Raw genomic sequence first — 16,610 nt, forward strand, 5'->3', positions numbered from 1 at the left:
TAAACATTCCTCAACAACAAGCATTTGGTTTGCTAATTTTTTGTAGTTATTAATATTGCAAGAAAGAATATCTTGTGTTTTATCCCTCTCCTTGCACACCTGGAGGTGTCCTGAGGATTAATACTGAAACTAGAAGTTCTGGGACAAAGCATTGCATTTCACACATAATTTTGTGTTACATTAGTAAGAAATACACATTTTGAAGAGAATAAGCCAGTTGGCAATGCTTTAGTTAAAATTAATTAATGAATTTGCATGTGGATGTGTGTGCTGTGGGTGTATGAGCAGAATGCAAAGGTCAGCTGTAGCCGGGCAGTGGTGGCGCACGCCTTTAATCCCAGCACTTGGGAGGCAGAGGCAGGCGGATCTCTGGGAGTTCGAGGCCAGCCTGGTCTACAAGAGCTAGTTCCAGGACAGGAACCAAAAAGCTACGGAGAAACCCTGTCTCAAAAAAATAAAAAAAAAAAAACTGTAGAAGTCAGTTCTTTTCTCCCCCCATGTGGGTTCTGGGGTTCAAACGCCAGTTGAGTGCTCTTATCCATTGAGCCATCTTGCTGGACCACAATGTCTTTAAAAATTGCTTATTAATTTAGTTTTTATTGATAATCAGCTTTATAATCTCCATCACTTCAAAATCTTTATTTACAGGGTTGGAGGGATGGCTAGTGACCACTCACACTACTCTTGAAAAGCATTCGAGTTTCCTTTCAATCACACATGTCAGATAGCTCACTGGTGTCTGTACCTCCAGCTTCAGGAAGATTCAATGCCTGCACTCATAAATGCACATACTCTCTACCTCATACACACAAATCATTAAAAAAAATTTAAATCTAAACACACACACATTTATGGTGAAAACTTTCAAAATGTTTTCTAGCTTATTTATATGTATAACAATGATATTTTTAATTAGTAAGCATTTTATTCAGCAATAACCATTTGCCAGACATCATGGAAGGATTTTATACATAGTATCTCAATGTCACTCTTCAGAAATGAACTGTACAAAAACCAAGAAAGGAAGTACCTTTGTGTTCATAGTGAAATTCCTATAAACAGTCTGGGCTCCATAAAGGAAAGCATCGCCGTCATTGGTGAGGCAGCCATCCACATGGCCACTGGCATTAAGGTAAGCGCACATGGCCTCAGCTTCCCCGGCAGCCTGGACCCAGGGGATTCCCAGGCACTCTAGCATCTCAAGGCACTGAAACAAAGAGGAGGTACACGACATCCAATTTTTCACTATTAAATTATTTCTACATTAAAAGTATTAGTAGTTATCTTTAGGGCATTTAAAAATTGTGTTATTCAAGAAACACTTGGAAATTTGGACACTGAATAATTTGATAGCATTAAGAAAGGGCTGCTAACCTTTTACGTGAGATAATTAAAATAACTATTTGGTTATGTGATGGAGGAAGGTCATTAGTTAAAAAAATAAAGAAACTGCTTGGCTGGCCCTCATAGGTTAGAACACAGGTGGGTGGAGAAAACAGAACACAATGCTGGGAGGAAGAGGAAGTGAGCTCAGACTCGACAGCTCTCCTCTCGGGGGCAGACGCCTCAGAGAGACGCCATGCCCTGCTCCCGGGCAGACACACGCGATGATGGACGTAGGCTAGAATCTTCCCGGTAAGACCGGTGCTCACAGATTATTAGAGATGGGTTGATCGGGATATCAGAATTAGCCAGTAAGGGCTAGAGCTAAAGGGCCAAGCAGTGTTTAAATGAATACAATTTGTGTGTTGTTATTTCGGGGCATAAGCTAGCCAGGCGACCGGGGTGCTGGGGACACAGCCCCGACGCTCTTATCACTACAGTTATGCCTGTTTAATTTTTAAAGTGTCATCTTGTAGAAAGCAACACTGAAATATTGAGAATTCTGCAGCATTATGCTTGGGATTTACACAGTATGTTCTAAGAGGGAGTGAAAACATTCCATCTTGCAGGAATGCTTAAAATGCTCAGATCAGGAAATAACTCTAAGGACTCAGAAAGCCCCTGACCTGACTACTGACACTAGGCTCCTCCCTTCCCTAGTATATCTAAGCTGCAGGGACTATTGAGAAACCTTGTTAGATCAGTCAGGCCACCTAAAAGAGAGAGAGAGAGAGAGAGACAGAGAGACAGAGACACAGAGAGACAGAGACAGACAGAGAGACAGAGAGACAGAGACAGAGACATACATAGAGCTGGGCTGCCTAGAAGAGACAGTGGAAAAAGAAGACCCTGCTGAACCACCTCAGATACTGAGAGAAACTCAGGCACCTGGAACAGACTCCCCACTCCCTGAACTTTGGCAGGTTGTGCAGAACACTCCAAGTTTCCAGCTTTTACAAGCTGTGGCCCATGTGGGATGGACTTTTGGTGATGCAGCTGTTCCCGCTACTCTAAGTGACCTCATATCCGTATTCCTGTAAGTATCCTCAATAACATTCATTTTTCACCAAGTTGGAGTCTGGTGGTATCCTTAGTCTGTCATCAGTCCCCTACCTGGTGGCATTTCCCAAGGGATAGTGCCAGGCAACAGTATGAAGACTCTCCCAAGGATAAGTTGTTGGTTTTTCCTAGGAACTCAGATCCTGTGCAAGGTGATTTTATCCTTTCATGATGCATAAACAATCCATTCTGAGTTTTCTTTGGGTTATGGCTTTGATCTTGCTGAGCAGCCTGTGGTATAGCCACATGAACTATAGTAGCTCACTTTCCTTGCCATTTATGGTTCTTTCCGAATTGAGGAACGCTGAATATAGAGAAAAGAGGCTATGCAATGTACTTTCTACAGTGACAGAATTAACATCTGTTGCTCATGATGTTTAATTTTTTGTATGACACATAACACAAAAAGCTGCCAGACGCAGCCAAGGCCAACAGTCTCAAGACTGGCGCAGTGACTCTGGGGAAACATTTTGCAACAAACATGTCTTCTCTTGAGGGAATTACCTTTCCACGCTAAGCAAAGTAATTTCAGCTTTGTGTGCCATTTATATTCATAACTCCTTCTAAAGCAGTCGCACACAGGTTATGATATGGCTGGTTGCGATTTTCCTCTACTTATTCTATAGGATAGGTTTGGTGTTAAAGGATGATTAATTTGTGTAGTAATAAGGGGCGGCGGCGGGGCTACGTCCCCAAAACCCCAAGCCGCCTGCCCTGCCCGGCTAGCTTATGCCCCGAAATAATTACACAGACACTGTATTCATTTAAACACTGCTCTGGCCCATTTCTACCTAGCCTCTTCTAGGCTAACTCTCGCACCTGGACTAGCCCATTTCTTATCATCTGTGTAGCGCCCCTAGGTGCGCTTACCGGGAAGATTCTAGCCTAAGTCCATCCTGGGTCGGAGCTTCATAGCGTGCATCTTCCCTGGAGTGGGCAGCATGGTGTCTCTCTGAAGGCGTCTGCTCCGGAGAGGAGAGCTGTCGAGTCTGACCTCACTTCCTCTTCCTCCCAGCGTTTTGTTCTGTTTACTCCACCCACCTAAGGGTGGGCCTATCCAATGGGCTTAGCAGTTTCTTTATTGCTTAGCCAATGAAATCAACAGATTGATATATGACACTCCCCCATCAAATTTGTATTTTTCAACCTCCTGGGAGTGCAGAAATATGAAAATGGGTCATAGCTAAGCAATACTGAATATATACAAAATGCCTAAGGGCACCATAAGAATTGAAATATAACAGTAGGAATGGAGCAATTCCCTGAAGAAGACATAGATAAAGATACAGCATATTCAGTGTTCTAAGGATGATTCACAGATACATCCAGGAATAATTTTACAGCAAATTGTTAGACCCCAGCACAGGTGTTTACTTCAACTACTGTCATTAAGTATGACTACTCAGTAACTGGAAATTATTTAAAACACTAAGATCAGAAAATCAAGAATCACATATAGATATCCACCTGTCTCCCAAGTACTGGGATTAACCATGATTGAGTTATATTATATTCTATCATGAACATCAAAATTGCTTTTATACCCGTGTTAGTAGGAAAGTGTTTCCAAGAACTTAAAAAAAATTCTAGAGCGTCAATTTGTCAATTCTATTTTTGAATAATTTTATTCTAAATCTTCAATGGTAAGAAAAAATTACACATGAAAAATTTCATAATTTCATAAACAATGGAGAAGTTAAAATATAAAGGATATGCACTTATAAGAATAATTTATAACCCCATACATGGTATAGAAACACTTGAAGTTATAATTTTGAATAAAAAAAATCAACAATAGGGAACTATGTCTATGATGCATTAAGTGAAAGGCCAACAATAAAAATTATTTGAACACTCCAATAACTTCTTAAAAATATACCAGGAAGCTGGCTGTGAAGTAGTCTCTTCTAGAAATGGTGCCATAAACAAGATTGGAACATTGAAATATCAAAAGACATGCTAACTTAAAAGGAGGGAAATCTCATGGGGTCCCACACCTAGACAAAGAGCCACAGGCAGTTAATAACTGTTGAGAGAGGGAGAACTAGATTTTTCCAGAGACAAGTTCTCTAACTGGCAATCTCATACAAAGTAGTCACCCCTAAAACCACACACACACACGAAAAAGAGGCTATCAATTTTGAGTAGGGTATATGGAAGGAGAGAAAGAGAGATGATGGGGGAGAGTCTTCTGTTTTGTATTAATTTCATTGGTTAAATAAACAGACTGCCTTGGCCCTTTAATAGGACAGAAAATTAGGTAGGCGGAGTAGACAGAACAGAATTCTGGGAGAAAGAAAGCCGAGTTAGTCAGTAGCCATGATTCTCTGACGCCAGACGGATGTAGGCTTGAATCTTTCCTGGTAAGACACCATCTTGTGGTGCTACACAGATTATTAAAAATGGGATAATCGAGATGTGAGAGCTAGTCAGTAAGAGACTAGAGCTAATGGGCCAAGCAGTGTTTAAAAGAATAGAGTTTCCGTGTAATTATTTCGGGTGTAAAGCTAGCTGGGTGGTGGGACACAGCCTGCCACTCCCATTACAGAGAGAGAGAGAGAGAGAGAGAGAGAGAGAGAGAGAGAGAGAGAGAGAGAGATAGGACTTGGAGGGAGAAAGTGATGTAATTATATTTTAATTTGATGAGGAAGGGCCAGCGAGGATCATGATTTAGGACTGCTCTAAGCTACACAGCCAGTTCAAGGGCAGCCTGTTCTATATAGCAAGATCCTGTAACAAAAGAAATCCCCTAAATCCTGATGGGTAGCCTTCAAAGTGCCAGAAGGTGCTATGAATATATCTGGGGGAAGAAAAATCCACCTCAGTCTTCCTTAGACTGCATGCTACAATACCAACCTGCTAGACAAGAGGTACTCACTTGTACAACAGTGACTGTTGAGGAGACAATTGATTTCTGATGACTCTGAGGCCCTTTATTAGAAGTTTCTGGTACTGTAGTCCTGGTAGAGGCTCATAGCTGGAGAGGTCATTGGCACAGAACCTACTACCACTGCTTAGTTAAATGGACATATTATCAAACTGCCTCCCAAGTATTATGTCATTCTCATAAACTTGTGGTGCCCTTTATCAAAGAAGCAAACGACTTAGGCTCTCAAGCATTCAGAGCTGCTGGAATTAGAAGGACTGTAGCATTTACTCAGCATTCATAAAAGTACTGCAGAGCATCACTATCCCCACTTCACTAAGAATTAAAATGTAAATAAGTTAGAAATCCTACCCAGTTATCTCCTAATTTCTAAACGCTGGTGCTAGAACTTGGTCTCAGGTCTGTTTCACTCTATCATAAAATCTCTGCTCCTGTGGTCACGATATAGTTAATAAGTCAAGTACATTTATAAAATGTATTCCTTAATTCAAATAAGAATTACTAGCTGAATCCAAATGCTCACCTCTCGTAAGAATGACTTAAAATGTGATCTTCCTGTTTTCTGAGAGCCTGCTTTTCCAGAAGACCCATAGCGAGTCTGAGTCCTCTTGCTCATGACATCAGCTTTCAGCTTTGGTGGCTCCCCTTCCATTACAAACACCAGTTTCACATTCATTTGGATTAAATATGAGATACGAAAAAATAGGTTCCTGAAATATACAAATGATGTATTAATCATCATATTGATGACAAGTCCAAATAGCAGTATGAAAAAAGGTTTAAGGGCTAATACAAAAAATGTCAGATTTAAAATGACACATTTTAAATGTTTATTTGTGTGTGTGTGTGTGTGTGTGTGCGCACGCGCGCGAGGGTGTGTGAGTGGTGTATTTGTGTAGGCACATGCATGCCGCTGTTCTTGCATGAACGTCAAAGGACAACTTGCAGGAAGTAGTTCTACTGTTCTACCATGCGGGTTCTAAGCATAACAGTCAGGTTGTCAGGACTGGTGGCGTGTGTATTTATCTCCTTAACTAGCTCAGTGGCCCGTATTTTATTTATTAAGGTCTTGTTTTAAGGACAATGGACAAGTAGTTGACGGTTTTTAGCAAGGGCGATTTCGACTATACAGACTGCCAGCTGGTTTGGAGGGCGGGGCTAAGAACAGGAGGTGGAAATGCCATCCCAGCAGCAGATTTGGGTAAGACATGAGGTTGGCACAGGCTGATGTGTCTCTGGACAGCAAGAGAAATTTGTGAACACATAGGTATTTTGGAAGCCGAATGGGCAAGAATTACTGATGGACTGGAGATGAAAGATAAAGGAGGGAGATAATGGCCTTTTCAGTGCTGGGCTTTCAGTAAATGAAGCATGCTAGTGATGGTAGATACATGAGCTGAAGCCTGGAGTAGGAGATATATATTTAAAATGGCAGACCAAGATAGGCTAACTCTATTTAGAAATCTCAAATATAAGACAAAAAAAAAAGTTGAAACAAAGCCAGGACACCAAGACTGGCTACACAATCACGCATCTATGTTCTTTTCGAGACCATGTTCTTAGAACCTTTACCATACCTGAGGTGGGGCTTCACGACAGTGCCAACCATTTTCTTCACTGTCTGTGCCTCGCATACCCACAGACTCAAATCGACAGCAATGGTTTTCCCACTAAGATCCTGCAAGTGGATATGTTGCTTTACAGGCTCCAAAATTTGCCACAAGTCATTCACTCCCATCCTGGTGGTTATCTGCTGTTATCTGAAGTACACTTAGGCAAGGAACACGGAAGCAGGCAAATCGCTAAAGAAACAAAACAAAACAAAAACAACCCCAAATCCAAGGTTAGTTCATAGAAACTCTGGAGGAAAATAGGGAGGGAAGAAATGAAGTAGGAAATACTGGACAAAAACAGAGTTACATTTTTATAAAAGGTATTGTTTTTAATTGTATAGTCATATAAAGAGCTCATTGTGGAATAATGACATTTAAAGCAATATATTTAAGTCACCTGTTGTTCTACCATCCAAAAGAATTAGTGTAATGACTCAGCCACAACATGGCTGACACTTCCGGGTGCCAGGGCCATGCATGTGTGCAACATCTATGTATGACGCAGCTGCATGAACCCTTGCATGCATGTGTGAGCTCCGTCATTTGCATATGACCCAGACACACCATCCCCCTGTGCACATGACTAGGCAGCCCTTAAAAGCTGGCCACACCATCTTCAGCTCTCTCTCTCTCTCTCTCTCTCTCTCTCTCTCTCTCTCTCTCTCTCTCTCTCTGCACACTGACCTTCACCAGACCTGCCACCACCCCCCATAAACTCCTAAACAGGTTTGTTGTGTGTTTTCTGTTTCCTTCTCACTCGCACCAGGTAATTTCATTGGTGCTGAGACTCGGGAGGCTCTCCTGCCCCTCTCCCAGAGTTGGGATGCGAAACTGGGTATTTTTTCAGAACAACCATGTGTTCCATCTGCCTGAGTGCAATTTCTACATACAATGCCAGCTTAAATTGGTGAGCTTCCCCATTCTGGTCAGTTTAACTGTTTCTCTGAACCCAAAGAATTAACCACTGAGGTCCCGGCAATCTTTTGGTGTTCCTATATATGGGGGTAGGGGGACAGCCCCCAGTCACGACCTTCATGGCTATGGTTGAGACCTTCACTGACATTCATCTCTGGATTGCTTCCGTTAGCTGAAATCATGATTGGACAACCCGGGGTCAGCCCAGGGTTCCTCAGAGTTTTCTTTCTGACCAGTCATCAGTGGTCCCTGCTGTGGCCTCTCTGGCTTCTGAGTCACCCCCGAACAAAACCAGTCAGGCTTTAACACCCCACCCTGTAGGTAGAGGATGTTCTCCTACAAGCCCTGTGGTGTTCGCCACCATTTTACACCCCACATATAGAGGGGAGACTTCCCCCTATAAGCCTTGTGGATTTTTTTTTTGCAGGTTTTCATGGTTTCAGCTATGGGTAGGTAGCAAGCCATCCAAGACCATCAATCCAGCCTCCCCCTGGGATGCCTTTTAGAGGCCCTGAAACTTCAGGCCTTAATGCCCTACTTACAGATTCCCACACTTGTCCATCTTTGTTCAAAAAATGGCCTCCTTACAATTTAGATAACATTTTAAAGTGGCCGCCTAACGAAACCTTTGATCTCGATATTCTATGGGAGCTTTCTTTTTTTTTCTTTTTTCTTTTTTTCGAGACAGGGTTTCTCTATAGCTTTGGTGCCTGTCCAGGAACTAGCTCTTGTAGACCAGCCTGGCCTCGAACTCCCAGAGATCCGCCTGCCTCTGCCTCCCGAGTGCTGGGATTAAAGGCGTGTGCCACCACCGCCCGGCCTCTATGGGAGCTTTCTAACTACTGTCAGCGCACAGGCAAATGGAAGGAGTTTCCTTATATCCAAGCCTTTTACTATCTAAGCTCTAAATCCCAGTCTTATAATCTCACCTTTCATGATATCTATATGATCCTATCTAATAACCTACTTCCTGAAGAACACAGGCGAGTTTGGGAGCAGGCCAGACTACATGCAGACTAGGTTCACCAAACACGCAACACAACCGCAGGGGACAGAGGCAGTCCCCAAATGGGAACCACATACCTCAGGTGTAATTTTAGCTAGGGACTGGATTTGACTTGCCTTCTGGCAGGTCTCCGTAAGGCTGCCCTCAAGCCAGTAAACTATAATAAGCTCTCAGGGGTCATTCAAGATACAAAGGAAAATCCTTCATTCAGAATGCCTCACTAAAGCCCTGTTACAATATACTAACTTACATCCAAAAAACCACAGAAGGCAGTTCCTCATGACTCATTCCCCTCCCCCCCCTCAGTGCTACCCTAACATTAAAACTAAACTTAGACATTTGGAGAAAGGCCCCTTGACCCTTCTGACAGAAGTCTTAGAGTTGGCTTTTAAGGTGTTCCATGAGTGGAATGACAAAGCCCTTAATCATCACTGTCATGTGCTAGCCAGGGCCCTCTGACCGCCCAATCCTTGTTGTTTGTGCTGCTCCCTTGCCCCCCAGGGCTCGAGAACCACCAGGCCTGTGTTTCAAATGTCGTAGAGCTGGTCACTGGGCCTGAGCATGCCCTAATCCTCATCTTGATCCGGTGAGACCGTTTTTGTTGCTAAACACCATTCCCCCATCGCTATCCAATTACAAGATCCCAAGATCAAATATCATAGCTTTCCTTTTCCCACTCACCAGGCCAGGGACTCCTAACCTCTGAGCCATCTGTCCAGGAACTGACTGGCAACTTGGTTTTACACATATGCTCACAGTCAGTCGAGTTAAATATCTCCTGGCTTTGGTGGACACCGTGTCTGGGTGGATTGAAGCATTTCCCACCACTAACAAGAGGGCTCAGATAGTTTCTGACGTTCTTCAAGAAATTTTACCCCCGGTTTGGAATTCCAACCTCTCCTTATTGAGATAATGGCCCAGAGTTTACCTCCCAGAGCTCTCAACCTTTATCTAAGGCTCTTAACATTCCCTGGCATTTTCATATCCCATACCATCCTTAGTCTTCAGGGAATGTAGAACAAACTAAACGTTCCATAAAAATGTTCTTGTTAAGATGAATCAGGAGTTTCATCTAGACTGGGTAAAACTTCACCTCTGGCCCTTCTTAGGCTTGGGACTCTACCAAAAGCCCCCTTTCCATCTCGCCCTTTGAACTCATGTATGGGTGGCTGGTTTCACCTAAAACCTCTCCCCTTCCTGATCACCTGCTTACTCCACTGTTATCCCATCTTTTTCTGACTACTCATTACCTCAACTATGTGCCAATTCATGGCAACTGCTGATTAAAATAGGAGATCAAGTACTATTCTCTCCCCAGACCAATGCACCTCAACCCTTTCCTCTAAATATCAGGGCCCCTTTAAAGTAATTTTTTTTTTTTTTTGAGACAGGGTTTTTCTGTAGCTTTTGGAGCCTTTCCTGGAACTAGCTCTTGTGGACCAGACTTGCCTCGAACTCACAGAGATTCGCCTCCCGAGTGCTAGGATTAAAGGCGTGTGCCACCACTGCTCGGCTAAGGTAATTCTTGTAACCCCCACAGCTGCCAAGCTTGAGAGACTCTTAATTGGACCTACTTGTCCCACCTTAAACTTTTTACTCTTCTAGCTCAAGATACTTCCTCCTATACAGTAACACAAACAGGGCCCTGCTCCCTTAAGTTCCAGGGGACACCAAGATCAGCCACTCTTTCTCCAGTTCCAGAAAAATAAGTGTCATCACCGCAGTCATCTCTCCTGTGCCAAAACTCCATATACTCTCCGTCTTCCTCCTATCTGCTTTACCAACTTCTCTATATCTCCAATGTCATACTTAAATTTCCAGTTAACCACTCAGTTGTTATTACAGGGACCAACATTAAGCATAGAGCTGGAGGCACAAGGATTGCCAAAAGCCCAGGCGGTAAGAAACAATAATGAGTTTGGGGACATTCACAGTCCCAAACTCCAAAACCTCGCACAACAGACTTTAACATAACAAATTTATCACTGAGTGCAGCAGTGTCTCCTGGATGTTTTTTTAAAAAATGTTTTATTTATTATATGTACAGTGTTCTGCCTGCATGTACACCTGCAGGCCAGAAGAGGGTATCAGGTGTCACTACAGATGGTTGTGAGCCATCATGTGGTTGTTGGGAATTGAACTCAGGACCTTTGGAAGAGCAGTCAGTGTTCCTAACCTCTGAGCCATCTCTCCAGCCCTGTCTCCTGGATATTAAGGTAATACCATGATGCTAAATGAGAACAAGTGCCTTAAGATTTGCTTCAGGTAAAATACTGAGGGGTCTAATAATTCCCCCTTCTTTTCCTCCCTCTTCCCTACTATCTTCCATTCTAACGCTATAGCATTGTAATTATAAGCTTTTAATATGTCTAAAATTTATTTCTTTTCAAACATTTTTTTCCCATAAGCTTCAGGGAGCCAACTGGACCTGTCTAAATGGACCAGACTCACCAAGGATATGTATCATTTAATTTTTTCCTTATTATCCTTGTCTCAGGAATCCCTGGGAAATTCCCTCCTCTACAACCCCCCAAAAAGCCCCCCTCTATCTTCCATCTTGGAACTCTCCTCCCTTAACCACCAGGATCTAAAATTTTTTCCAGATATTTTTCTGCCTTTCCAGCATCTTGCAAGGTCCAAGCTGCCAGACAGCCAGTTCCACAGAGCCCAGAAAAAACACAAAAGTAATCAGCCACCCCAGGATATGATCAAGCATCTCAACTCTCCTATGCCCACAAAATCAGCAGGAAGCAGTCACGAGAGACCTTACAACACCCCATTCCTACCCATTAAAGACCCCAAACTCCCAAATTTTTAAAATAAACAAAAGGCCCTGAGAATCTTCAAGGATCCCGCGTGACCCATGTGTAGTATGGTTGCATCATCTATTTTAAGCCACCATGCACTGCATTCACTCACTCACTCACTCTGTCTCTGTACCATCATTTCTCTGAAGTGATATTACATGACAATAGTTTAAAGACTCTAAAAGCTTGTGAAACTCCAAAAGGAGACCAAATGGAACTGTGCTTAAGATGTATTCCTGAACTGAAAGACAATACTGACAGTTCTTGATTTTGTTATACTCCATAACTGAAGGATTAGCACTAAGTAAAACTTAAAATACTACAAAAGTATATAAACTTGTGGGCCCCTAGTCAAACCTCTTATATTGTAATAACCACTGATGCAGTCAACACAAATGTGTCTCCTAAATTTCTAATTTTAAAGAATTAGTTATGTAACAAGGAGCCAACAAAGTCAGAATGTATACCAAATAGTTTCATAACTTATGAATAGCTTCAGTGGGTCTCATTTAGTGAAAAGAGCACTGAATTTGGAGTCCACACGCCTAGGATTTGGGTTTTGGATATACTAGTGATCAATCGCATAGCCTCAGGGAGACCGTGAGCCTGTCTAGAAAGTAAGACATATTAAACCAGACAAATGACAGCTCCATCAGCCTTTGACTCTCAAGATCAATTTCGGTAGCAGGAACATCCAGATTATGGCTTGATAGAAGCTAGGTTTCTACATTAAAAAAGGGCTGAAGAATCTTCTTCAAGTTAAAACAAAAACAGATCCTTTGAAGTAGCCATATGGTGCCCATAAATCCATTCATGCTCCTAAAGCTTCCTTAAAAGCTATTTCGTTTCTACTGGTTAATTATAAAACCAAACGAGGTGAGAAAAACACAGACCCTTGCTAATTCCACTAATGAATCAAATGTAAAGAACATAAAAAGAAGTCAATAGCTTGATTTATGCAAAACCACTTTTTATTAAGGCAGATTTTCTGCTCTGTCAAAGTTTAAAGAAGAGACAGGAAATAGTTAACTTTCCAAATCCACATTTAGTCAACTGTATTTTTATATAGGGAAGACTGACAAACAGTATAAACTTCCATTGCGCAGGGTTGTAGCTGTATGGGATTTACCAGATAACTTCACCAACTCAGGCTGTTTTAAATTCCTTTCAGTTATCCTCTCATACACGAATTTAAAGTCTGAGACCCATATTTAATTTACCTATTTGTATTTACTAGGAATATGCCTAGGTGCTGGAGTTACAATAATAATCAGGTTCCCGATTTAAATATCTTGGTAGGGTGAGGCTGTAAAGGGGGAAAAAAAAACCCCAGCATTTTAATAGGATAATAGTCCTGCCTGAGGCTGTGTTTCTCATTAGTTACACGAGGATTCGGTCCCACATTTTGGTCTACTTGGACTATGTCAAACTTTTCACTAATCCATTCTAAAGGACGCAATGTATGATTATTTTTTGAAGTGAATAGTGGTTTTGAACAAGGAAATTTACTTTATTACCGGAGACCTGAGGTTGTACACCGAGGTTGGGGTGACAGTGAACGCCATATCCACACCCCAGACATCGGAGGGGAAGCTGAAACACAGCGAGGTTTCTTGGTTAGGTCGGCAAATTGAAAAAGTTGTGTAAAGACAGGATGGAAGGCTAACCTCGGGTCGAGCAGTCAATGGAGAAGACCCAAGAACCACTTTAACTGATATTCATTTCAGGCGATGCCCACCCTAGGGTGGAGCGGGTGGGAGGAGAGAGGGACACACACACACAACCCTGGCAGAAAACTGTTTCCAGACTGCAACCATAACGCCGAGCGGGGTGCGAGCGGGCATCGGGGAAGGTCACCCAGATGGCGTGGGGGGGGGTGTCCTCGGGGAAGGACTTACCCAGACAGCCCCTCCTCGATGCCGCGGAAGGTACACTCCTGTCATTTACCAACTACTGCCGCCCTCAAGTTCCCGATGCCCTCAAACCGAAGGTTAAACAAAGAAAAAAAGAAAAGCCTAATGCGGCCTTCCCAAGCACCAAGCGTTGGGCTACGATTTCGAATTCAGCGCCCTGGCCATTAGTCCCGCCCCTTCCGGGAAACGGTCCGCTTCCTCCCAGACCCCCTCTTCCTCCCTCCCTCCCTAGCGGTTTCGCTTTTCCCTCGCTTCTTGCGGTCGACCCCACGGACGCATGCGTAGACCTGTTGCCAGGGCGCCCCGGAGATCTTCCCACCCGCCACCCCCCCACGGTCTGGAGCCGCCGCCGAGGGGACAGTGCCTCTCCGCTTCCTCCTCTCCCTCTCCGCCCTCCGCCTCCCGCCCGCAGAGCGCACTTCCGCTTCCCTCTCGCAAAACTGAGCGGCGCCAGAGGCCTGGAGCGCGCAGGCGCGGGCGGAGTCCGGGGGCGGGGAGGGGCGGGGCGCAGGCGCGGACCTTCCCGCGGCGGGCGCCTGGCAGCGGGGCTCCCGCTTGCTTTGGGGCGGGTTCGCCCTGCTTTCGCGGGCGGGCGAGCGGTGGCCGAGGTCGGACGCCTTTGGGGTGGCCTTCGCGTCGTGACACCCGCGCTGACTACCTTCCCCCGGGCGACCGCGATTTGTTGGAGGTAGAGTGAGGGCGCGCGCTTCTTCTGCCCCACGTCCCGCAGCCCCCGTGCCTCGGCGGGCCGCCTTCGGCCCCTCCTGGGAAGCTGCGGGTGCCGAGGGGTCAGGCCTGCGTGCTGACCGCGGGGACCTTTACGCTCCCGGCGGGAGACGCGGCTCTCCGCATCGGGGAAACTTGGCCGTGGGTGCCGGCCCGCCCTCGCGCGTCCCCAGGCTGCCCGGGCGTTGGCGGGCTGCCGCAGAGGTCGGGGCCCGGGCTGAGGCCGTCTTCGGAGCTGGGTACTCCCTGCGCAGGCACCTGGGGTGGGGGGTGGGGGGCGGACACGGCTGGAAATGCCGCTGAAATTTGAATTTGCCGTTAAATCCGCTTTCCCCTGAACACCATTCGGATAACCAGGCGAGGGTACGTCGTTGTGTTGGAAAGGTTTGGGTGGCGTTTCTTGCCCTTCATTACTGTGGAATTGGAGGGAAATCCCGATTGGCAACTCTAGAAACCAGGACTGGGAATAGAGGCAGGAAGGACTCTAGGAGAATAGGACTCCTGGTTCCTAGAAAGAGCGGCTAATTGGCATTTAAAGCCCGAAGACAAAACTTGCTACAGTTTATAGTTAATGAGTAGACAGAAGACCACGCTTGCATTTTAAAAGCAAGCTGTTCTGAGCTGTCTATTCCAAGTTAGAAAAGTACGTATTTCTTGACTCTTAGAAGGAGACTGGAGTCGTTGAAAATGTATACTAGAATCTTCAGTGGCCAGCAGCTGGTTTTGGGGGAGGTGAGGGTGATGAGCTGTTAGGACTTCCTCTTTGGACTCAGCCAGTTAGTATGTGAAACTGATTCTTTCTTAATGTTGAAATGTACGTGGTGCTGATGATGGCTTGCCTGAGCCCCACCAGCACACAAAACTCTGTGGTGGTGCAGGCCTGTAATCCTAACATCCAGGAGATGGGGGTAGGAGCATCCGAAGGCCCTAAGCTACCTAGCCAGATTGAAGCCAGCTTGGGTTACACGAGTACATGTCTCTAAGAAAAATTCGTCTTCTGAGCAGGGGTTGGTGCCTCAGGACTGTAATCTCAGTTCTTAGTAGGAGCTGAGGTAAGACAGGAATGTTTGGGCTATGTAGTGAGTTTCAGGATAGCTCAGGCTGCAATGGAAGACTGTCCGAAATAAGAAATCATTTTCTTAGTGTGTGTAGTAAGTGTAGAGACCATTTGCAATCGCTTGAAACACGAGGCAGGTAGTAAGACTTTTTGAAGAGTAATTCCACCTCTTTACCTCTCAGTTCCAAATCAGAGGATCCCTGAGAGATTAATGAAGTGTAAAGTGTTGAGTATTGAGCTCAACAAGAAGCCGGTATAAAACAAGTGTTAGCAAGTGTTAGTCCCCAAAGGTTTATTTTACTAAGTGCCAAACTAGAATTTTAGTAAAAATTGCCTGAATTTTAATTGTTAGGACAGTCAGTCAAGATGTAGTAGGCAGTCTAGGAGTATTGTTCAGTGATAGATTGCTACTTTAACATGTAGAGATCCTGGATCCAATCTTCAGTGACTCCCCCCCAACAAAGTAGTTGACTTTCAAGAAATAATAGATAACTAAAAAGTTTACTGTAATTGTATGTGCATTATATTTGAAATACTTCAAGAATTTTTATTACTTATATGTATGCCTGCATGTATGTCTGTGCACTACATACTTGCCTGGCGCCCGCCGAGGTGTTAGATCCCTAGGATTCAGGTTAGAGACAGAAATAGGCTTCCATGTGGGTGCTGGGAATCAGACTGAGTTTGCAGGAAGAACAGTCAGTGCTCTTAACCTGAGCCACCTTTCCAGCCCGTTTTACATATTTAAATGTCACACTAGTAAATTCTGGCACCTAATGGTCCGATGTGTTCAGTTGTACTGTGTGTGTGTGTGTGTCTAAATTTATGAGTTAATTAGTTATGTTCTTTCCCACACTGTTTGATTTCCTTGGTCACCGAATTCAAACTACTTACTTTAATTTTCTTTCCTCCACTTCTAGATTGATTTCTATGGCAGAGTCTATCCTTGGAATCCTTCAAACTCAAGTGTTTGCAAACAAAACAAACTTATTATCCTTTTCTCTTGACAAATATACTGTCAGTTTATGATGATGGGTAGCATTAAGTGAGGAAATGAAACTGACGCCAGCCCAAAGCAACATTTAGAGGAACACTTTAGTATAAAATTCTTCTTTCTAGGTTTTCCAGGAGGCACACAAGAAGGTAACAGACATTTTCTGTCACTTGGTGTGAATCAAGTGTTGTTTAAACTCAATTGTTTATGCCAGTAGGAACCAGGACATAAGTTGCTTCACCTTTCTTGG

At 44.1% G+C, this 16,610-nt stretch overlaps 2 protein-coding genes across 3 annotated transcripts in view; one reads left to right on the top strand and one right to left on the bottom strand.

The window, feature by feature from the left end:
- Window positions 1-13,824, bottom strand: part of Gen1 (GEN1 Holliday junction 5' flap endonuclease) — a 33,127-nt gene extending 19,303 nt beyond the window's left edge. For both annotated transcript variants that reach the window (XM_075984020.1, XM_075984019.1), the window contains exons 1-4: window positions 13,569-13,824; window positions 6,907-7,131; window positions 5,853-6,039; window positions 1,031-1,207 (exon numbers count right to left, since the gene is read on the bottom strand). In XM_075984020.1, the coding sequence (XP_075840135.1) occupies window positions 1,031-1,207; window positions 5,853-6,039; window positions 6,907-7,067 (525 nt within the window). In that variant the 5' untranslated portion in view covers window positions 7,068-7,131; window positions 13,569-13,824. The remainder of the gene's footprint in view (window positions 1-1,030; window positions 1,208-5,852; window positions 6,040-6,906; window positions 7,132-13,568) is intronic.
- A 266-nt stretch (window positions 13,825-14,090) lies between these two features.
- Smc6 (structural maintenance of chromosomes 6) overlaps window positions 14,091-16,610 on the top strand; it is a 58,830-nt gene continuing 56,310 nt past the window's right edge. The window contains exon 1 of the mRNA XM_075984022.1: window positions 14,091-14,271. The gene's annotated coding sequence lies outside the window, so the exon portion shown is untranslated. The remainder of the gene's footprint in view (window positions 14,272-16,610) is intronic.

The sequence above is a fragment of the Microtus pennsylvanicus genome, chromosome 8 (genome assembly GCF_037038515.1).
Source record: "Microtus pennsylvanicus isolate mMicPen1 chromosome 8, mMicPen1.hap1, whole genome shotgun sequence".
Lineage (NCBI taxonomy): Eukaryota > Metazoa > Chordata > Mammalia > Rodentia > Cricetidae > Microtus > Microtus pennsylvanicus.